This window comes from Grus americana, chromosome 6, assembly GCF_028858705.1.
Source record: "Grus americana isolate bGruAme1 chromosome 6, bGruAme1.mat, whole genome shotgun sequence".
In the NCBI taxonomy this organism is placed as follows: domain Eukaryota; kingdom Metazoa; phylum Chordata; class Aves; order Gruiformes; family Gruidae; genus Grus; species Grus americana.
Window position 1 is genome coordinate 40032390 of NC_072857.1, and position 22987 is coordinate 40055376.

The 22987-nt window shown below is 41.1% G+C and overlaps 2 protein-coding genes across 31 annotated transcripts in view; both read right to left on the reverse strand.

Annotated features, from left to right (window-relative positions):
- RBM44 (RNA binding motif protein 44) overlaps positions 1 to 6354 on the reverse strand; it is a 45265-nt gene extending 38911 nt beyond the window's left edge. Inside the window, exons 1-6 of the mRNA XM_054829505.1 lie at positions 6232 to 6354; positions 2486 to 4072; positions 2285 to 2343; positions 953 to 1123; positions 108 to 300; positions 2 to 27 (exon numbers count right to left, since the gene is read on the reverse strand). Of these exons, the coding sequence (XP_054685480.1) occupies positions 2 to 27; positions 108 to 300; positions 953 to 1123; positions 2285 to 2343; positions 2486 to 3964 (1928 nt within the window). The 5' untranslated portion in view covers positions 3965 to 4072; positions 6232 to 6354. The remainder of the gene's footprint in view (position 1; positions 28 to 107; positions 301 to 952; positions 1124 to 2284; positions 2344 to 2485; positions 4073 to 6231) is intronic.
- A 997-nt stretch (positions 6355 to 7351) lies between these two features.
- Positions 7352 to 22987, reverse strand: part of LRRFIP1 (LRR binding FLII interacting protein 1) — a 114245-nt gene continuing 98609 nt past the window's right edge. For 20 of the 30 annotated variants that reach the window (XR_008577588.1, XR_008577583.1, XR_008577586.1 and 17 more), the window contains 2 exons: positions 14164 to 22437; positions 13992 to 14040 (listed from right to left, as the gene is read on the reverse strand). Coding sequence is in view for 10 of the 30 variants with exons in the window: in XM_054829524.1 (XP_054685499.1) it covers positions 10154 to 10264; positions 11655 to 11759; positions 12393 to 12472; positions 12912 to 13029; positions 13994 to 14040 (461 nt within the window). In the remaining 20 variants the exon portion in view is untranslated. Of the gene's footprint in view, positions 10265 to 11654; positions 11760 to 12392; positions 12473 to 12911; positions 13030 to 13991; positions 14041 to 14163; positions 22438 to 22987 lie in introns of those variants that run through there. The other 10 variants (XM_054829524.1, XM_054829525.1, XM_054829521.1 and 7 more) reach the window with 1 other exon arrangement.

A 22987-nucleotide genomic window follows, 5' to 3' on the forward strand; every position in this document is an offset into this window, starting at 1 on the left:
CTCATAGCAAAGATCCTCTCTGAACAACTGTCAAAAAAAGAAAAGATTTGCCTTAATTTTTTTGACAAGAACAATTTATATTAAAAACAAAGCAATTAAGAATTTACCTTGCACGGGAGATAAGAGGAGGAGATTGGGAACAACTTCATCTCAACTGATAGCGGTGGAAGTGCATTTAAAGGTATGCCCATTTTTATTTTCATTCTCATACTGTTGTAATTCTTTTTTAGCTCTTCCAAAACCAACATGAGAGATGAACCTAATTCAGTATTGCCATTACATCTGTTAGAATACATATAAGTAAATAAGATCAATTTAGACTGACATTTCATGTCTTTTACTGCTTCCAGAAGTGCCCAAACAGGAGAGCACAGCAGCTCTCTGGAGCTGTACTGTGCTCCACAGCACTACCAGGTACTCTCCTGAACCCTCTCCTGAGCTATGGAGCAGACGCTACGGCAGTGAGGTTTTATAGCGACCCGTGGCACAGTAAAGCATTTAATTCAACTTGGTTGAATTCCAAGTTCGTTACAGGGCGTACAGTTTATCAGCTAGAGACTCTGCAGTCGCCATCCCCTTCCTCCCTCCCTCAACTCTTAATAATCCCACACCTCCTCTCTCTTTCTCTTTTACCACCTCCTCCCCTCTATGCATCTCATCTGCTCCTGAACGGATTCTCTGTACTATTTATTCCTTCTGTACTTTTCCTCCTGTACAGAAAGACATTCCTGGAAACAAACTGGTTTTTGCTGAGTCTGTGAATGCTACAGAAAGTTTTAGGCTGAAAATAAGACTTGGCAGTTATAAGCATGTAAAGTCTTTCGGACAACAACGCTAACTATAAACGCTGTTACATGCTATTCATAGAATACATCACTAGTATTTAGCAATTAATGCCTTTTAACCAAGTTATCCATTTCATTTAAAAGGACATTAAAGTACATGCCTGCTTAAACACGTGTTTTCCTCCAAAGCCAGTTTGTAAATCTTCAAGCAGTGCTGATAACACATCTGATAATGAGTGTTTAGAATCTGCAATTCCGCTTCAATAGCTCTCTGCAGTATTTTTTGACAGTAGCTTGATGCAGAATTCTTCACAGCTTGTTTGTCAAGGCGTACCGGCCTTTAAAATAATAATAAACAAAGTTTTGAATTTTACATTCATTATGCTTTATTTTCAAACAAGTAGCTTTCCAAAAACTATTTCTGATATGATTTAAGGAAAAACAAGAAAAAGCGAAATCAGTTCCTCCTATTTCCTACACAGAAAAAATGATGTCTTATAGTAGCTTTCACATTATAATCAGCCTTAACTGAGAGGCAGAAACTGCATGAGCACCCAAATAATTTCTCCTCAGAAAGTGAGGTCGTAAGAACAAAAAGAAACTTAGCAACTCTGTTGATCTACAGACGCACTTATTTTGTTTCCGCAGTCACAGAATAATTTGGGCTGGAAAGAATCTCTGGAGGTCTGCAGTACAAACCTCTGTTCGAAACAGGGCTAGGTTCAAAATTTGCTCAGGGTCTTAGCCAGTCCAGATTTTTTGTTTTATTTTAAATCTCCAAGAAAGGACACAGTACCATCTCTCCAATCCTCTTCCAATACTACTTTCACTATAAAAAGCTTTTTCTTACACTCACTTAGAATTCTCCTCACTTAACTGCTGGCTCTTGTGTTTTCAACACACCTCTGCAAAGAATCAGTCTTCTCTGCAACCCACCAGCAGATTGCCACAAACCGCAGGGAGATTCCCCAGCCTTCCCTTCTCCGGGCTGAGCAAGCCCAGTTCCCTCAGCTCTCCCCACACATCAGGTGCTCCACCAGCTCCCCTCACCACCTCCATGGTCCTCTGGTGGGCCTTCCCCAGTTTGCCCATCTCTTTCTTTCACTACAAGGGCCACGGCTGGAGACACCTTCCTAGATGTGACCTCACCAGCACCAAACTGAGAAGAATCAACACTTCTTGCTAACGTGGCCCCAGGATGTGCTTCCCCAACTCTGCCATATGGGAGCACTGCTGGCTTACACTCCACTTGTTCTTGGCCAGTCTGCAACTGCAGATCAAAGCTATTTTGGTCTTTGTTCAACTTCAGGGAGCCTTCAGCTCATTCTTCTTGCTTGTCCAGGTCTCTCTGAAAGGCAGCCCTACCCTCCAGCGTAGGAGCTGCTGCCCAGCAATCTTTTAGTACCACCAGTTTTGCTAAGTCACAGACAACCTTTCAATCATGAAAAAAATCTTACCCAGCATCTAGAATTCCAAACCAAGAACTATTCGAGACCCACCTGTCCGTGCTTTTCTTTAAGTCACTGCTACAAAGCTCGTTTTTTGATTCCCGCTGTTCCTAAACAACAAACATTTTAAAAAGTTACAGATTAACATTTGTATAGACAAGTTCTGAGCAACTTTAAGTTAAGAAAAGTTCTATGTATCAAAATTGTTTGGTTGTGGTTTTGTGGGGTTTTTGGGTTTTTTTTTTAAATTACCTGAATTTGTGAACTGCTTTCAGCTGTTGCAGTATTGCCACCTGCATGTTCTTCCAGCATGCCAGTAAGCTGCGACCAAATTTCCTCCGTACTACTGGCTCCACATGACCAGTCTGTATTGCAAGCAACATCTGCACAGGTTTCACGGTGCCATCCCACGGGTCGAGATTTGTTCATCATTGTTATCTCTGTATTAATAGCCCTGGACAGGAGACAAACCTCAGCACTGGTACTTCTGCTTGTTGTAAAGCAAGCTCTAAAATCAGAACTTGCATCAACAGCCTGGTTAACTGTAGAGTCACTGGTAACGTTTTTCAAGTTTTCACAATGCTCCGAGTTCTTGCAGCTGGTATTTCCCCCGGAAGATTTATCTGCAACTTCCACCCCAAAAAAGGGATTCGTGGGAGTTTCAGAGATTGGAAATTGGGTTTCAGCATCCTTCGCAGTGCAGTCAGTACAGCTGGCACCACACGCGCACACGTCAGATTCTTCACAACTGTAGAAATCAGAGTCCCCTGTACATTCACAAAATTGCATGGCTACTGTGGGGGCCCTTTCCCGTAGTGACAGCAAGGGATTTTCTTGCTTCACTGAGGAGCTGTGAATGCATCTGGCACTGTTTTCAGACACTTCTTCACTTATAGCCATTTGGGGTGGCAGCGTGCTGTCAATCAGTGGGATGTCTTTCACCTCTCTGTTTTCTAAACTGTCATATACGAGCAGATTTGGATAGACCTTTTCTTTATTCCCACAAGAATGACTTTCAAGTATAGTTCCACAAACAGCACTATGATGCTCTGTCTGCTCTTCCTGACGATCACAAGCCATGCCATTGGAAAGCAGTGGAGACAGGTGGGGAAGCTCTGGCATAGCTGCTTCTGGGCAGGTTTGGTCACCTACACCATACCCAGCAGCAGGAGAACAATCTTCTGACGTGCCAGCGATACTTTGTTCCTTTGCGACTCCAGCCCCTGGAACTGCATGAACTGGATCTATCAGCTTTAAGGTTTCAATTCCTATAGTTTCCCTTTGCTCAGAAAACTCGCCTGAGCTATTCCTATCATCAAAATCTTGCTCATGAGCACTGAGATACTCCAGCTGTGAATCTTCACCTAAATGGCTTTGTCTGCAATCATCACACACACCACAATTAACATGTGTATTGTCACATGCCCTTCCCAACATATCAGCTTCCTTCTTGCTTTCATCTACCTGTGCGCAGCAAATTCTCATTCTATTTTGATTATACGTTTCAATATCTGCATCTAAAGATGAACTTAGGTAAGGTAAGCTTTCCTCTGACAACTTTAATTCTGAAACATTGACAGAACGTGCCTGGCCAAAATCAGAGTGGTTGGCTCCTGCTATAACATCTCTGATGAGCCTGTCCTCAGCTTCCTCAGAGTAAGAGAAAAGACGCGAGGTCTGATTGAAGCATCTCCTTTTGCTTTTAACATCGGTGTTCTTTTCTAATTCCATAGCACAAACACTTCAGTCCTCCTCCTCCTCCTCAGAATTAATCCACACAACTCACTTCCACTGCAACCTCTCAAAGGTGTCAGCTTGTCTCTTCCTATCAGTTTCTCACTTTAATAAAAATTAAAGAGAAGTTTGAGATACTCCACGTTATACAAGAGGACATTACTGGTTAAAAAATATGTTAAATTAGCCATCTTATTTTTATCTACTGCATGCTAGTACAGAAGCTAGGAATTATACAGTACATTCTCAAAGAAATCCTAAAAGCTCACAGAAGGCTGTTAAAAGGATTTGCTGTTCTTGCTCGTGTGATTTCAATTGAGTAAAAGCATCATCAGAGACCAATCAATCCTATTTTCTTACACTCTTGGGCAAAGTTTCCATCCTCTTACCACTGGAGCATTTCTTGGCTGAATCATCAGAATCCCTGTTGATACACAGCGAGCTATTTACATCATATGCTAACTTCATGACAGCACACAGAGTGTTTAGATGCATGTACTGACTCTGAGAGTCGGGATGCTGATGGCCACAGATTCAGTGACCGCAAACCGACCTCACATTGTTCCCGTTTGTATTCAGGCCTCTAAGCACTCCTTGCCACAGAAAGCCTACCGCTTCTTGATCCATGACCAATATATTTACTGTCGGGAACATCCTCCAGTCCAGGAGCTATGAAATTTTTAAAAACTACTTAAATGAGTGAAGAGGTGAACTTAGAGCTCTGTGCCTCCCAAGAACTAAAAACCCTTCAGGAGGTAGACAAGGGGGAAACAGAAGCATATTCCTTTTGATTCTATGGCAACAAGAAGAAGTGTTTATCAAGCACAGAACTGTAAGAAAACCTGAGAATCTCTATAACCAAGAAACATAACACGTAAGGGAAAACAGGAAGATCGTTTCTTGGATCAGAACGCTTCTTTTAGTGAAGAAGCAAGCTGGACAATACACCAAAACTTTTCCCTGCTCTGGACACGACCAAACCTAATTTTATAGCGAATATGAATTAAAAGCAGAGAAAAAGCACTTTAGGGATGGATACACTCTTTGTGAAGCTTGTTTCTTTTAAATGGTTGTCGGTTCTTCTCTGCCTTCTCCCAAAGTTTATAATGAAAAGAGGGACACATACAAACATTAGACGTATTTCTCAGTTGTGTATGCTTTCTAAACTACTCAAATGAAACCTCACAATTTTATGTTATGATCTCAGGTCTCTAACCTGACTATAATCTTACATAAAGCACAGCAAAATACAGCCCTGCCTGTAACTCTTCTCCCTGCAAGGGCAGGCAGAGCAACCAACTCGGGGCGGGGGGGGGGGGGGGGGTGGGGGGGTGGAGGGTGTGTCATACTCTCCTAAAAAACCCTATGACACAAGTCTCCAGTTCATCCTTCAGAGGAAGTTTCCAGCGCAGCAAAACAGAGTCTGTAAGGAACCGAGAGAAGTTCTGAAGTGCGACACAGGACTTGCTGGTGGAGACTGGAAACTCAGGGCTGTTTCCTGGCCACTGCTCTGGGATTTACACACAAGTTACATGAATTCTGTCCACTCCAGACATAAACGGTGTGACCCAAGCCTCGTATCTGCACGGGAAGGTTTGCAGAACAGAGCCCTGAGAGAGATAACTTCATGACAGGCCTTTGCCACAGGGAAAAATGGCTTGTCTCTCCAATCTGCATCCACTAGTTCTCCCCCACTAAGGGGCATCATTAAAATTACATCATTTAAAAATCACTTCATAAAAATCATTTAAATCGTTTAACATGCTATCAATAGAAGTCAGTCAGTCTCAAAAAAAACCCCCAAACAAACCAACAACCTTGCCATGATTTTATTATGCACTTCTATAGTTATTTTTGTTTCAAAAACATTAGCCTTCTTATTGCACTAACTTTACTTTCATCTCCTAACTGAAGTTTTGAGCAACTGTTATCTGTGAAATTAAAAATCTTGCCGTATCACTACCAAAGCACATCTCAAACGCCTATACGTAAATCACAACATATTATCACAGAGAAATTACATTTCCCCCCCCCACACACACTTTTTCCTTAAGAACAAGTTAAAAAACAAGAACCACAACAGCTCTATCTAGGTCCTAGATAAATAACAATACCCTTGTTGTTGTTACTAAGCCAAGCCGGTTAGAAGCCAGCAGCGGAGAGCCACAGCCGAGCCCCCGGGGAGGAAGCCCTCAGAGCAGCCCGGTGTCCCCGCTCGGCCAAGGAGAACCCCCAGACGGGGAACCGCGGCTCACCGCGCTCACCCCGGCTCCAAGGAAGGCTGAGCAACCTTCCTGACGCCCCTAAACGCTAGGCGGCGGCCCGCCCCCCTCCCGTAACGGCTCCGTACCACAGCCGAGCCCACGACCAGGTTACCCCAGCCCGGCGCCTCCGCCCCGGCCAGGCAACAACGGCTCCGCGGAGCACGCGCTTAACGGCCGCCGGCCGCCGCTCCCCGCCCGTGCCTCCAGCCCATTGGCTGCGACGGGAAGCGCTCGAGCGTCTGATTGGCCGACACGGCGCCTGCGCCCTCCTCCGCGTGCTGCCTCTCCTTCCCATCGACGCCCCCGGCTGCTCTGTCTCCTCAGGGGCGGTTGGGCGCTTCTCCTCCTCCCTCACGGCGTTCTCCTCACGCTTAGCGCACAAAGCCCAAACCGCAGCCTACGGCGGACTGCAGCGTGCCTTCTGGTACAGCTATTACAACACACAAGCAGCTAGAAGGCTTTCAGGCTGAGGGAGCGTCTTACAGGCACTGGAGATGAACGCAGTGAACTGGAGACCATCACCCAGTAAGTAGCTGCTACACAGGTTATGGAGCATAAACGTACATGCTATTTTTACAAGGGTGGTTCTGGCCCCTACTCCTTCTTTTAAACACATACATTACTTAGCTGCCTAAAACAAACTAACGCCCAAACCCATATAATCAATTGTTTAGAGTATTTAAAGCTCCTCAGTGTATTTTCTGTAAATGATCTATGGCAATGTCTCCATCGATTTCAAGGTGAAACTGAATACTAAACTTGACATGTTTTCTAAAATTAACATGTTTTTGATGAACCAAGCTGCCTCCTGTTGTGAAGGATTCTTCCAGGAAAAGGTCCTGGGGGGGGGTTACGTATATGTTCACCATAAATCCTCTAAGTGGAGAATAAATCCGATTAGTGATACCATTCAAATTTCTCCTGGTGGGACAGTGTCCCTGTCCCCCCCTCCCAAGTGCCCCCTGCCATTAAAAGTGGTAATATTTAGGGCTATGTCTCACACCACTGCCCTTGTTCACACAAGCCTCTGCCTTTGTACATTTTACAACCAGTTGTTGCTCACATTTGTGTGTCTGCAGTAATATATTAAAAAGGAAAATGAACCTGTTAGACCAGTATCATCCAAAAAGTCTGTATTTTCCAAGAGAACTTTTACCAGTAACATCATCATGACAGACCACTCCATAAAAACTACCCAAACAACTGAAATTTTTATTGGCGAGTTCTGCTAATGAATTTCCTTTTCCACGCTTGTATCTCCTAACAGAGTTGAATTTAAAAAAAAACAAACAAAACAAAAAACCATTTTGGGTAAACATTCCATTTGCAAACAATAAAATTATTTAACATTTAAAAATAAAACCAAGGATAGCAATTTTAAATACAAATTCTAGGAAAACCTGTCCTGGTTCCCCCAGGAACCGTTCCTTGCCAGGCTGCCACCACCTCAGCTCTGCTCCGAGTCAGCGGGCTGGGTACCAAAGCTCTCTCATTTGGAGCCCAATTAAAAGGACCGGGGCATGTGCTATTATTACCATTCAAAGCCCTGTTGTTGTACATTCTTCACAGGAAAACATAAACCAGTTTGCAGTAAACCAAGCAGTACTTTTTCTTCCCTTATTCTAAAGCTAAGTCATACCATAAGTTAGGGGGGAAAAAATGTGGCTTCAACATTCAGCTACTTTATCACACACAAAGATTTCTACTAAGAGCATATCCAGGTTGAAATACGTATCTGATTTCTGTCATGAGGTTAATGCTTATGGAGTGCAAGATGCAGTCTACTTTGAAATAATAAACACATCACTTCTTGATGAGCAAAATAATATTTGTAGCCTTTTGGACCAACACTTAGTTGCTAGGTTGTTTCTCCTGAATCTTGTCAGGAGACAGTTTTCACTGCTACCACAAATAAAAGGATGACCAGTGGCAATCACGCACCTTATCATCTGTTAGTAAGATGTTGTATTTAGCACGTTTGTTTGCATTCTGAAAAACCCTTAGTTTATTTTTTAGGCCCCAGAGGCTTTGTACACCAGAAATTACACAAGTCAACCACAGAAAATTGTAAATTGGTATCCACAGCGATTTTGAGGTATTCCACAAGAAACAGGCTCTGCACCTGAATGTTCCTCTCAAAAACAAAAAAAGAAAACCCAAAGCACTAGCTGGAGTGGAAATTTCTTTTAAAAGATTCCTTTAATCCCCCATGGTCCATCACACTTGATCAACAAGGACATACCTATTTCCCCAGGGGTACAAAAAAAAAAAAGCCGCCTTCATCCTTTTCTGGGAAGATTAATTTCAGTACTTCATTCCTAAATTTCTGGGTACGCTCAAAAGAGATGAAGAGAAAGGTGTTATTTTCTAGCCAAACCAAAAAACCACATTCAGACACTGTTTTTGGTTTATTTAATTTGTGAAGGTGCTCTAAAAAGATACCAGCGATCCCCTTACATTAAAAATAGCAGCGGTTTACACTCTAACCTCCAGTCCATGAGGAAGAGGCTGGTGAAAAGGATCTGGACCAGCAAGTCTGAAGACCAAGTGAAGAAGAAATGGTCTCCTGGGTCTGGATTTGGCTTGATAGAACTGTACCCATTGAGGCAAACAGGAAATGCTGCTTCACAGTGTGAGCAGGTTCCTACGGGACCGTTCGCCTGCCTTACTTGCTAGGTAAGTTAGGGCTGAAAGGGGAAGGACAGCTTTATTCTTCAGGTAACTGCTGTTCTCCTTTGAGTAGTACATTCAGAATAATTTCTAGTAAACCAGAGCTGTAGTGCTAGTTGTGTATAATAAACTGCCTGCAACGTTTTTATTGATTATTTTTTCATGAAAAGTGGAAAACCTTTACAATGACCTTAAAAGGAAAATAATTCGCTACTTCTGTATTTGTAGAAAAACCATAGGCAGGAATATTTTCTAAAGTGCTTCTTTACTTGTTTAAAAATTAGACTTGTATTTTGTAGCGGCATAGTTTCCTAGTAGTTCATGGACTAGTAGATAGTTTCTGATGTAAAAAACCCATTACGTAGTTTAAGCAAATGACACTTGCTTTGACAAATGCACCAAAGTGAGCAATTTAAGTGCAAAACCCACCATTTCTTAAAACATGGCCTTATGCTGGTTTATTAATGCAACTTTACACCCTTTAAAAGTAGTTTACTTCAACTCCAAGAGCAGGGATTAAATAATACAAATAAAAGTTGAAAATTCAATGAAGCTATTGCCTATTTACCCTGAAATAAAATAAGTCTTATGATTCAACTGGTGCAAAAATCCCTCCAAACACCTTTGTTTTATTGGCAAAGTCATTTAAGGTCACTTTTGCTTCCAAGACCATCTTCTTCCATGGTTTCCACTGAAGGAGTTTTGCTTTGTAATGGCTTGTGGTTCCACAGTGATTTGTAAATGAAAAACCTACTATGAATAACTCTACTGTAGTTACTAAATTACAGATACTGTCATGAGAAAGTCCAAAACTTAGTGTTTTGGGTTGGTGTTTTGTTTTTTTTTTAATTTTCAGCAAGACACAAAATTCCAGTCCAGTTAAAGTGTTTTCTTTGAATGCCATTTTAAATGGCAATAAATGGCTGCTGTGCCTTCTGGATGGAGAACTTAAACGCGACGCCCAATGTGCTTCTTATACGGTAGACAGATATTGTACTTCAAATGTACCCAAAGAATGGTGTAGAAGGGCTCCCGCAGGCACAGCCATTTGGATCAGCTTCTCCTATGTATATAGTGCAGTGGGTTTGAATCTGCGTAGAAAGAACCACAGCTGGGTGGCACGTAGCAAATGTTGGGGTTGTCTGTTCTCAGAAGGCATGACACAAAGCATCCCGGACAGCAAGAGACAGAAGCATCTGCAACGTTGTTCTGATTCTGTCAAGTAGTAGTAGTTTCCATCAACAGGTGGTGTTTATTGCTGAGACAGTAAAGCACTCCGGTTGGCTTTCATCTTCTCCAAGCGTTTTACTAGATGACCATTGCTGACTTCAAGCTCTTCGGTTTTATCCAACGCTGAACGAAGCTGAAGGAAGGAAGCAGAAAAAAAAACCCCACGTAACTTTTGCAGTGTTTTCCCTTTCCAAAGGTAAAGCAAGGTTTGTAGTTACCAACACTAACTGACCATATTGCTGGAATTGCCTTACAAGATGAAGCAGTTGAAAATTCCTGTTACCAGAGTTAAAAGAAATGTGTAACTGCTTTGAAGGCCACACACAGAGATACTTTCTAAGCACGGTGCCAAGAATCAGAATGTTGAACAAATGGTTCAGTTTGCCTCAACTACAGAGGCATGCATGCTCAGAGATACCTGCTGGGTGACGTATGCCTGTCTCACTGTCTGGCTTTTACGTTTCTGGTTCCTGGAACTACAGCCACAGCCATGACTTTGGTGCCTTAAGTTTCCTACAAAATCCACCACAGGATGAGGGTAGGAAGAGAGAGGTGGACTGCACAGAGCAGTACTTACAGGCAGCAGAGCAGAAGGAGTATTTAGAAAAAGCAAAGAGCCACACTGAAGAAAACCACCTCAGGAGGCAGGTGTGACAGAAGCTGACAAATATATTTAAGCTGCTTGTAGCAGCTACTCGGAGAGCACATGACATTTAGCAAGACAAATGAGGTCAAAATTACAGACAGCTTGAAGGTGCAGTGTTTAAGAGAGAGAAACACAAAGAATCTGTGAAAGGACGCAGTACAGCCAACACACATGAACAGATGGACAGAACAAGAAAAGCAGGCTCAATAAGAATGATTCGCATCCATTTAGCACTCAAGTTTAGGCTCTGAAACTTGAACGTTTAGACTGTCATTCCTGGTAAGGTATGGCACTGTGCTTAAATAATGAAGTGCCCAAATTAACCTTACAACTGGATTTCCAGCTTTCTACTGCTCTAATTTCTGATTCACATATTCTAAAAAGACCAGTATTTGTATTTACAAACCCAGAATTTTAACACTCAAACTAATGAGCCTTCAGGTGCAAAAAAGGACAAGGACAGCAAAGTAGACATAGGAATTCTTCAGCTTGATGAATGTGGAACCAGGTGGACATCCACAGCTGCAAAGCAGCACGCAAACCTGAGCATTTGAAGGCTCCTTCTAGGTTCAAGTTGCAGAAGGAGAACTTAGTTTGCTCCAGAGAAGCAACTCCAGTACAAATCAAGGCATTACAAGTCAGTTTAGGAAGGAATGGTGAAATGGCAGTGGGAGTTCACAGTTGTGACTGCTACTCCAGTTTGAGTTCTGAAAGTTTGGTTGAACAGTTAGAGCAAATAACTAAAGCAATTTAAAAAGTAGATGTTTATTCTTTGCTAAGAAGGGTAGCTCCCCCTCTAAAATGCACCAGACAGACAGGTCTCCCCGCCATGCAATGCAGGCTGACTGCTAGCCTGTGACAGTTTGCATTTAGTTACCTCTCTCTGTAGTTTGCGTTTCTCTGCTTTCAGTTCATCTTCTACTCTTTCAGCATTTTCAGCAGCAGTTTTGTATCGGGCTACCTGACCTTCCAATCGTATTACCTAAGGTGAAGGCAAGTTTTTTTGAGTTAAAAGCTGTACCAAGAAGTTACTCTGAAGGTTTATTCTTCCAGTAGTAGTTAAGCAATAACCAGAGTTGCTCACTTTTCTTTAATAAAGGCGTATTTCGAGGGAAAAATAAATACACCGAGGAAGCCTGGCCGTGGTAACTTACTCCATATCTTTCTATACGTAACCATATTTAATATGCTTCAAACAACAAAAAATACGGTCCATTGAATAAATTTATCTTAGTAAGGGTATTGCTGACATACTCTGGACAAGAGCAGTCGAAATTGAACAGTCTTGTATAAAATCCATATATACAACATCATATGCCAGGAGCCATTTAAAAATTGTCAATAGCTAGGCATAAGAAAAATATTCTGAAGAGTTCAGTAAGTGCTCTCAATATACCTTTGTCTTTGGATGTTTTTGAATAATATATTCACTCTTCCCCATATATAAATGAAAGCATCTTAGTTTTTATGACTTAAGTGCAATAGCCCCGATGCTCCAACACTCCTGCTTCTTATTTTAAGGGAAAAATCACAAATGATTTCATTTATCATATAAAATACACTTTCCTCTGCATTCTCACCATGCCTAAACAAACAGAACAAGCAAAAAACTTACATTCTGCTCCAATGCTGTTATCTCTTGCTCAGACTTTGCTAGTTTAAATTTGAGATCACTGATCTGTCTGTTGGCATCTCCTAAAAGAATTGCAGATTTATCAGAGATGTCAGAACAAGTGTTAACAGTGTCTAACAAGTCTGTCATAAAATTTCCACCCTACAGGAATCTACTTGGCGCAGTGGTAGAGTAGCAAGTGCTCTCTGTCAAAAAAGTGGCCAGCAGATAGGCACTACTCCCAGTCTTGCCTGATTCCCTCCTGACCACTCTGAAAGCAGAATTAACCAGGACCTCACCCCAGCTCTCCTGGGGAACATAAGGGAGGTTTCCAGTTGCAATCCTGCTCAAAGGATTATCCTTCCCTCACCTCTAGCAGAGGTGCACGGCTGGCTCCCAGTTTGAAGCTCCCTTAGAACCGAAGGCTCATTTTTACTTAGAGCCATGTGGTTATTGTACAGATACGTTTTCTCGCTCACATGCAGGACACAAAAGTTCTCTTAAAATCAAAATGTAGCTCACTTTGGAGGTCAATCATGTGCATATCTGTCCCATTTTCTAGAACTTCATCTTCTGACTGTGTATTTTCCATCTTGCCATTCTTTTGCTTTTCTTCCAGTTGTCCCTTTAATTTTTTAACCTGAAGGACACAAAATAATTAGTTATTACAATAAGGAAAAATTGTGGCTTAGTACTCAAATTCACTCTAGTATTATAAAACAAAGTATTTTTTTTTTAAAAACCTAAATTCCAAAAAATCTCATTACGAAATAATTTCCTGGAAGTTCTTGTGGCAAATGACTCATCATATTTTAAGTATCAATACTTATGCATAAGTTCAGAACCAAACCTAACGAGTGGAAGAAGACTGTTTCATTAGAAAAGCCATAAATGTTCTGTAGTCACATTCACATATAACATTCTTAAAAACCCCAAACTGTGTTGGGTTGTGTGTGAAGTCTCAAGGCCAAGGATATAATCCATAAATGAAAGCGCAGAGCATCCTGCAGAGAAACAGATCAGCTTAAGTTTTTTGAATAAGCTTTATATCTGCTATGGAGTATCACGGTAGCACCAATAATTACTTTAATTACTATTTACCCATCTACTGTAATTCCTCCAGCATTTTTTTCTGAGTGGCCCATTGCCCACAGACCTAACAATTGGGAAGACTCACTCCTGGAGATAAAATTTGCTTCTACAATTTCTGGACCATATTTGTTATTTTTTTTCCTTGGGCTTGGCCAATCTGAAGTATTATTTTTCAGAAACAGTCATGGAGGAGTTTTAGATGACTGAGGACAGCAATCTGCAATACTCTGAGCACCGAATGAGACCATTTAGCAACATGGAACAGGCACACTGGGTCATATCTTTCTTCCTCTGTATCCTGAGTTAAGACGCAGAAGTGTTTCAGAGGAAGAATAAAGTGGCAAGCAATGGTGTAAGTCACCAGCAAGAGCAACCCAGCACACGTTCCAAAAGGCAACAGTGCTGCTGTTCTATACCTTACGTTAGGGCTGGTTTTTTTGGTTTTTTTTAATCTCTACTGTTCTTCTCACAGATTTAATAAGCACACAGCGTTTCAGTTTTCCTGTGATTACCTGGTCTAGTAAGGATTCTCGTTCATCAATGAGTCTTTTCAGCCTATCTGGAAGAGAAAACCAAAAGTTCAGTACTGATTTGATCGAGCCGCACTTTGCGGAGAGCATCTGATATAAAACCAAACTGTTAAGGTTAGTGAAACTAATGATGAAGGTAGTTATGCACGTACCACAGGACATGAGGCCACAGACAGGGCTGGGAAGGGGCTGCAGCCAGGGGAGGTTATGTCATTCTCACAGAACATGCTTGTCACGGCAGTAGCAGCACCCAGCTGCATGCAAAGAGGCTAATCTTCTACGTTAGGTTAGCATGCAAGAACTCTAGGGTCAAACACAACTGCAACACAAAATCTCACAAATCTTTACAGTTTAACATAATGAAAATACTGTAAACACCTATAATCATAGCTAAGCACATTGTCAGCACTTTAAATTTTCACTTATTTTACTAAACAGCATGGCAATGACATTTTGTGTTATCTCCAGTATTATGACCAGAAAAAAAAAATTGCCCATTAAATTGTTTCGAATGTAGCAGTCTGGTAAAACATTCTTTTATCTTTAATCCTTCATAGTCAACTCTCCTGGTCAAACATCAAGCAGGCAGTGGGCAATCTGGACCAACTGTTGTGTTACACTTGAACTTGGAAGTGCTACAGATCAGCACATGGATGTGTGTGGCATTGATTAATAAAGTGCACGCTGTAGAGTGAGACAACTGGAAAAGAGAAATAGAAGTAACCAAATCACTTGGGGTTTTTTTCTTCCCTATTAAGGGATGCAAAATGTGAAAGCATTTTAGCAGGTACTCACAAATTTTCATATCACTAAAATTACTTTACCTCATTAATTAACAACCTTAGTTTGTTCCGGTACACCTCAACAGAAGTAAACTGGAACACAGCATTCAAATATTTTTGTTAGAAGAGGATATATTGACCTCAGACATGTCTTACTCCACAAGTCTGACACATATGTTTATTGCAGTTTTATTTAGTTTGCCTCCCTTGCCAGCAAGCGGTCACCTGGGCAGAACCAAGGCGGTGGGCGTTCACAGCTCAACTCCACATCTACTGTCTGGCCTGGTAATTAAATGGTTAAAATCCAAAGGTCACTCAAGAAAAAGCACTTGTAAATGTTAGCAGGTAGATTCTGTTGATAGACTGAAGTATTTTTTAAAAGCTTTAAAAATACCAACACAGTAGTCCTCAGTCATTGTGAAATCCTGAACAGGCCTAAGTCTTGTGGTTCACTGTTTTTTGTTGTTAACATGTGAAGTAAAGGCAATAAAGAGTCCATGTTGAATCAAATCATGGGGAAAACGGAAGTTTTCAAGTGAAAGTCCCTCTATATGGCAGACACGTACAGTCCATTAGCTGGTAAGTCATTCCCCTCCCGGGTATGTGAGTTCCCATATGCCAGCAGTCATTCTAGAGCATGGAATAAAACCTTTATTTTGGCTTCTGATGCAATACTCAGCTACAGATCTTAAAGTGACATCCCCATCCAGCAGTTCTGTGCATTCATTTTGAACCACCTCTAGTCCTATCCTTTGTTTGTTTGGGTTTTTTTAAGCCATTTGTAACACACTGAACATTGTAACACCTGAGTATTGACATGGAAAAACAAACTAAAACAAACCCAAACAAACAAACCACATTTTGGTAAACTATCAAGAGTAACAAAAAGTTACAAGTATAAACCCTTTCAAAATAATAAAACAATTTCAGCTATCTACATGGGAAGGAAAGGAAGCTTAAGACAGAAATTCTGTAAAAGATGAAAGGGAAGAAAAATAAAGGTGAATGAAGAAAGCAAGGAGAGCAAACAGTAGAAGAAAGGTCAAAGATATTCAGACCTGGAGATAGGGTTGGGAGTCACAGGTCAGCAGAGATCAAGAAAGGCAGTTACCAAGAACTGGAAAGAGAACAAGGACTGATACAGAAGGAAACCTCTAGGCCACTACAAAATTAGCCCAAACTTTTTGACTCCAAAGGGACCAAATAATCCACCTTGATCCTAAAAATAACTTAGTTGTGCAAACAGCTGAGTAACTTTCATTAGCACACCCACTGCTGTGGGGTAGAACATGCCTGCCTGAAGAAAGGACTCCTCCCGCCCCGTTCCCAGTAGGGAAGCACATCAGCTTCCCCCAACCCCCTTCCTTGCAAAATGGATGTTAGCATTTTGGGATGAGCTTTCAAATCTGATCTTGCCATCAGTTCTCTTGTGCACCCCACTGGGACAGGTGACATACTGGCAGCAGGATTTACAAGACTACAGAAAAAATCAGTTTGCTAAAATTGCCATTTATGTAGAAGAGTTTTCTGCATGTATAGGTGAAGGTCTCTTCGGTTTCGCTTATCTTAAAATCCCATACTAACACAGAAAACTTTAGCTTTAACAAATATGTCTGCAGAGCCACCTTATTTTTGCATTTAGGAGATGTTTTTCCAACAAATCAATGATCTGAGGACCTTGAGAACAGGTGAGTAGAGAAGAGCCATCTACTGAATTAGGACATGAAGCAGCTAATTACAATTCTCATCTGTAACAATCATTATTTCACATATGAAGATACTAGAATGAATAACTAGAGCGTGACATTCATCTCACATTTAACTTTGGTAACACGATTCCTAGGCTACTCGCTGCACCAATTCATGGCTTTCACAGGGAAAGGAGCTTAACAGAGGGCTGATGAAGGAGCTGGGCAGAGGCCTGGGAGAGGGCAGGACAGGCAGCGGAGTGGTGGTTACCAGTGTCTTCTGCTGTTGTACAGGCCTGTTTGTCAGTCAAATGACTGTTGTCATGACCGTGGTAATGCAGTTGACTGAAGGTATTGCTAATTAGGGTGCTGCTTCAGTGGCACAGTTGATCTACCATGCCTTATCAGCCACAGATCCTGGCATCTCTTCCTGCTTTGGAGGGGAGCATGGGATGGGAAGCAGCTGTTTTTAACCGGAATGATTCGTACCATGTGTGTGGCCCAGCAAGTAATTAATAGTGATGCAAATGAGAGGGGTAAACTGTCCTTGGAGGGTGGAAAGGCATCCCATGAAATCACATCAGCAGCTCCAAGGAGCTTTTCAGAACAGTTTGCAAGAACCCAACTGTCAGATCAACAGCAGGTTGGGTAATACTCCTTCTCCAGATCTGTCAATTTATTTTGGATCACGAGAAAATAACAACAAATACTGAAAAATGCCTTCCTCTCTTTCCCAGAAGAGGGATACTGCTGGGGACAGGCTGTTGGGACAGTGAATAAGCGTGGGATTTAGAAGACGCCAGCTTGAAATACTAATTTTGAGGGGGGCAGGAGAACTGGTTTTTTCTGTAATAAAGGAAATATTGGCCAAAGCCTTTCACTATTACTTGCTGAATAAGAAAAAAGAAAAGGTTTCTTCAGCTACTGCTTTTGAAAACACTTCAGGCTAGCTCCAAATTCACAGTAATGTCCAAACCTGGGCTACATGTGCCACAAGGTATTGAACAGAAAACCCAGCAAGCATTTGGAACTATGGAGCTACTCTAAGACACACAAGTCTCATGCCTCATCAGCAGACTTTCCCTGCTCAAAACAAAATGGGTAACATAACAGCAGCAAATAATACTCTTGATTCTTAGCTGTGATTTAGTTATGATTCTGTGATTTTATTTTATCGCGCGATTTCTTGGTTTCATGTCAGACTTCATCTAAAGACTGATTTTGATATTTTGCTGTCTTTGAAAGTCAAAACCAATGGAAGAGACAATCTGGATCTTCTCTTGTATCTGTTAGATATTGCAGGGAAAATGCCAAAAGTGGTTTTCAATTGTGTAATTTCACAAAAGATGCGTTTCATAGGTAATTCCTCCTGAGACACTGTCCCCTCCTGCTCTCTTATGGCACGCATTTCACTCAAATGCTAGCTGGCATACAATATCTAAATTCTTAAATATGGAATATAACATCTAGCATAGCAGTTCCCTTTATCTTCAAGGTGATTTATCCCTCAATGTGCATATACTCAAGCAAAAACCAAAGAGGTGAAGAACACCATGACCTTCTCCACGGTACTTGCCCACTTCCAGAAGTCAGGGACCAGCTGCCAAAAGAGGTGCCAAGCGGCTGACGTTCAAGAATGGATTTATAGTACCTTCGCTATTCTTCAGTGCCTGTCCATGTTCCTGCTCCCACCCCAGTTTCACTGAGAGCTGGCCAATTACTGTGGGATAAAAGCTGGTACATGGACAGTTAGGTAAGACCAGAGTTGTCATTATTTTTCCTTCTGTGACTTGGCTTTAAAAAGGATTTCTCTTACAGATGCTTTGTTTTCTGAAGTGGAAAAGCTAGTTAAAAACAGGTCACCATTAATTCCCTCAACCATTCAGAAGGATTTCTAGTAGAAACAAAGTTGTTCAATACTACAGGAAATGCTGGCATGTACCTAATTTCACTCAGAGTTGTTTATAGATCCATCCACAAGTATAGGTGAAGCCTGGTAAGCACATTTAACTATATATTTAAGCGTATTTAACATTTAAATATAAATACATTTAAAATACTTTCAACATTAAACCACGTATTACTATTGTGAGTATAGCAGAGACAAATCTTTAAATAAATACTGCTACATAGAGAAGCTTTTAAGATCTATGACTTTTTAGATTGGCATTTAGTGTAAACCTTTAAGAACAACAACTGCTAATACTTACAGAAACCACACTGGAACTGTTGTAAGTTGGAGAGAAGCCATATGACAGGAGTTACAGGTTTACAGTTAAAGATGCCACCATATATTAAAGGTCCTCAAACACCAAGGCTGCCCATTCCTAGCACCATAGCTCTTCTAGCTATGTAGCACAATGCAATACATCTAACAAAAGCTGCAGAAAAATGTTTTTGAAATTATATAGATTTAAATCAATATTTATGCAGGTTTATAAACAGTGCTCCGGACAGGCAATTTAAAGTATAAAATATGTTTATTTCAATTATATACAGCTCAGTACATTTTGATACACATCTTGAAGTTTTGCAGTCTGTCTGTACTCCATTAACTTTGTAACATCAACACAAATACAGCTTTCCATTGCTCCCCCCCAACTCCTCAACTTGCATTCCCTTGGGACATTCATTGCTTAAAAACAACTTTAAATGAATTTTTAATTATGCAAAACATGCTCTTTCTCCCAAGCATTAGCAAAGATGCAAGAAGAAATACACCAATGCAGTCAAAGTGTCTAATTTATGCCAGCAATTCAAAGCAATCCAGCTTTTCAAAAAGGCACGGGGGCTAGTATACAGAACAACAATCGTCTTTGGTCTGATATCCAACAAGAATTAAGACATGCAAAGTTTTCTTTCCAGAAAGGAAGAGGTAAGAACTTTTCAGAGATAAAACAACATTCCTTCGGAGTCATAGTTTGCAAAAAAATAATGCAGTAAGGAAATGCAATTTTGAACAAAAAACTTCAGAAAAAAAATATTTTATATATTCATAGCTAGACAGCACTTGATAGCAAACCTAAGCACACATTACAGTGTGTATTGACACTTTCTTGAAAAAAAATTGTAAAAAGTGAGATGGTGTAAAAGGCCTATCGTGGTGCAAAGTGCCTAGATAAAGTAAACATGTATATATTTATTCCTTTCAGCAAACTAAGAGCTGTACGTTGCACTTTCTTCAAACTGTATATTGTTCTTCCAAAGTGTTTAGACTAAGCAGATTCAGTGATCTAACTATATTTTGGAATATGACCGTATCAGAAATACACAAAGTGGAATGAGAGTATCTGGGGTTTTTTCCCATAGTAAAAAAAATAAGTTGGTTCCTAGGCTTTAATCATTTGGAAAGAAGTTGTAATGTCAGATCAGTGTTGCTGATCTACTGAGTTCCTTCATGAAGTGTTAATGTACTTACTGTAGATCTAATGCGCGTAAGTACACGCAAGTATGCGCCTAAGTTCACAAAGGTCCAGTGCATATAAGTACATTCACGACACCTATCATCTAGGCTAGAAAATAAAAAAGATCTTCCTATAGAAATTCCTCAGTAGCAGTTATCAACGCTAAAAGTACTTTAATTGCAAGATAGTCTGAATAGTTGATTTATGAGGTTTGCTCTTTTGGTGATAAACTTTAAACATGAGACACAGCAAAATCAAACCCACACACCATTTCTTGTGGCTAGGTAGGTCAGTGAATAACTTATTTGCATCGTTACCACTTACGTAACATTGTATTATGACGAGAGTTAATTATAAAGAAAAAACTTTAAGAGTATTCCTAAGGTCTGATGTATTGTGCAAAGTGCATGCTTCTGTGCTGGGACTGATCAAATGGCTTCTAACTCGTGCAGCCTTGAGATTTTGAACTTAGGATATTGTACAGTCATCTCGGGATTTACCCTTACCCCTTCTACCACCCTGCAAATCCTCCTTGCTTTCATCCCTGTTATTGTCAGCACTTTCCAAATCCTGTTCCAAAACATTTTCAGCAGGTATTTTGTCCACTTCATTACAATCGGATGCTTTGATTTCATCTTCCATCACGTTAGTCTTCTCAGTTTTCCATGATGCTTCCTCTTGCAAGCTCCCTGTTTCTTTAGGCTCATCTTTTTCATGCTGCAAGCTGTCATCTTCAGTCAAGGCACCTTCGGTTTCTATTTTGTCTGTTCTTTCTCTGGCTTCTTCTGTTTGGGCAGTTTTTCCAACAGCACCATTTGCTCCATCACCCTCTTCTTTCTGTGTATCAGCTTTCTCTCCATCACATTTTTGATCAGTTTCTAGTATCTGTTTTGACTCATCATCAAAATCAAATGCATCACCATCATCTTCCAGTCTTTCCTCTGTTTGACCCTCAAATTTAACTTGTTCACTAACATTTTCATCCTGCTCAGCTTTCTGGGAATTATTTGCACCTTCATCAGAAACAAATCCACCGCCATGGTGTTGTGCAAGCTCTAACTCTTGCTCATTTTCTTTCAGTGTTTCTTGATTAGCTTTGTTTTCAGTAGTTACCCCAACATCTACAGTTGACTCCTCTTTAGATTCACCTTCCTCTTGTTTAACTACATTCTGCACTTCACCTTTTAAAGGAATATTTTCCTGTCCCACTGTATCACCTGTTGTTTCTTCACTACACTGAACTGTTGGAACTTCTACCTTGGGCTTTAAATCTTCTACCCCTTCTGTCCTACTTTCCTTTCCTTTCCCAGACTCATCCTCCGTTTCCAATTCTGACTCGTCTGTTTTGTCATCTAAAGGACTTAGGTCTAAACTGGTTTCCTGAGTTGTCACCTCTTTCACAACGTCTGTGTCTGGCTCTGCCTGTTGCAGCACACTTCCCTTTACCTCAGCAATACTGCCTACAGCCTCCACAGATGCCTTATCTTGCTCGCCTGTTTCTGCAGAATCTGAACACGTCTCCAGCTCTTCCATTAATACTTCCTTCTCTCCGTCCTCAGTCGTAGCATTTTCAACTTCAGTTTTATCGTGCATATTTTGTTCCTCTGATGATGCTAAAGGACTGTCCTCTGAAGAAACTGTTTGGGTGTGTGTCTGATCTCCACCGACTTCCTTTTCACTTGTATCTGCTGGGACACCACTTTCACATGACTCCCTCCCCTCCAAACCCACAGATGCCGTTTCCCTCCTCTCACCCTGACCTGTGTTCCCAACCTCATTTTCTTCTTCAGCTCTATCACCTCCTGTTTTATCAATTCTCCCATCAGTGCAGTCTTTGCTTTCAACCAGCTTTTCTTTCAAGGCATTTGTAACTTTGTTTTCAGCACTTTCTTCTGAGCACTGGAGTCCCTCAGCGTGACTCTCCACATTTACATCTTTGCTAAGTGAGCCTGCTGCTGTCACCTCTGGCAGCCCTGCCTGGTTAGAAACCAACTCACAGCTCTCGCTTGCGATGTCGGCCTCCTGATCCATTTCATTATCACTCAGGCCTTGGCTAGTTTTAAGATCCTCTCGTTCTTCCTGTTTGGGTGCACCTTTTTCCAGTTCATGCTCTGTACCCAAGACACTAGGCATGTCCTGAGGAGTCTCAAACATCTGAGAGTCCACCTCCGAGTTCTGATCTGTCCTTGCATTTAAGTCATGGTCTTCAGCCTCCATAATAACAGGCTGTTGGGCTGCTGTGCCTGCAGGCTCGGTCTCCTTTCTCAAATCATCTGCATCACTATCATCACTTGAAGAAGCACTCCCTGATACATGTTCTGTAAGGCTTTGAATTTGTTCTGAAAACCTACTATCTGGTAACATCACTGTTGACAGGGCATCATGTTCTTCAACCATTTTTTCTGCCTCTGCATTTTCATCAGCATGCAATGTCTGTACTTCCTGCTCCTCAGACTCCTCTTTGTGTTCCTCACGCTCAGTATTCTGCAAGATTTCTCTTTTCCCCATATCCTCCAAAATCTCTTTTTTCATGTCCACTTCATTGGCTTTGCCTAAAAGACCATTGAGAAAGTTGAAGGGACCATGCCATAGCACTTACCTCCCCACTTACAACCCAAAAGAGAATGAATCAAAGAACAGGTTAATAAAAGATCAGCTTTTGCCAATTACGTGAGGCAAAGCAGCGATTGAATTAGTAAGGATCCGGGGTTTTTGATCAGTGAAATTCACCACCACCCTCTCAAAGCAAGAAGTCTCTGATGCTGGCTTGTGTTTTTGTAAAGTAAAAGATTTATGCTCTTGGCTGTGTGAATTACAGCTTTTGTAGATGAGAACAACTGTTTCAAGCAGTGCAATTTAACAGTAATACTTGCAGATGTAACACTAACAGTAAAGATTATTTTTTCCTTGGCAACATTATCTACAACTTTAACCCGAACACCACTCTGTGCATGCAAGAGTGTGTGTCTGATGCCATTATTATGAAGTAATCAAGGATTATTTGATAATATTTTACTCCTAAATATCGTAAACAGGCATCGTCAGTGTACAAGACAAACACTGAACGTAAAATCTGATTGGCAACCATTCAACGTCGCCAAC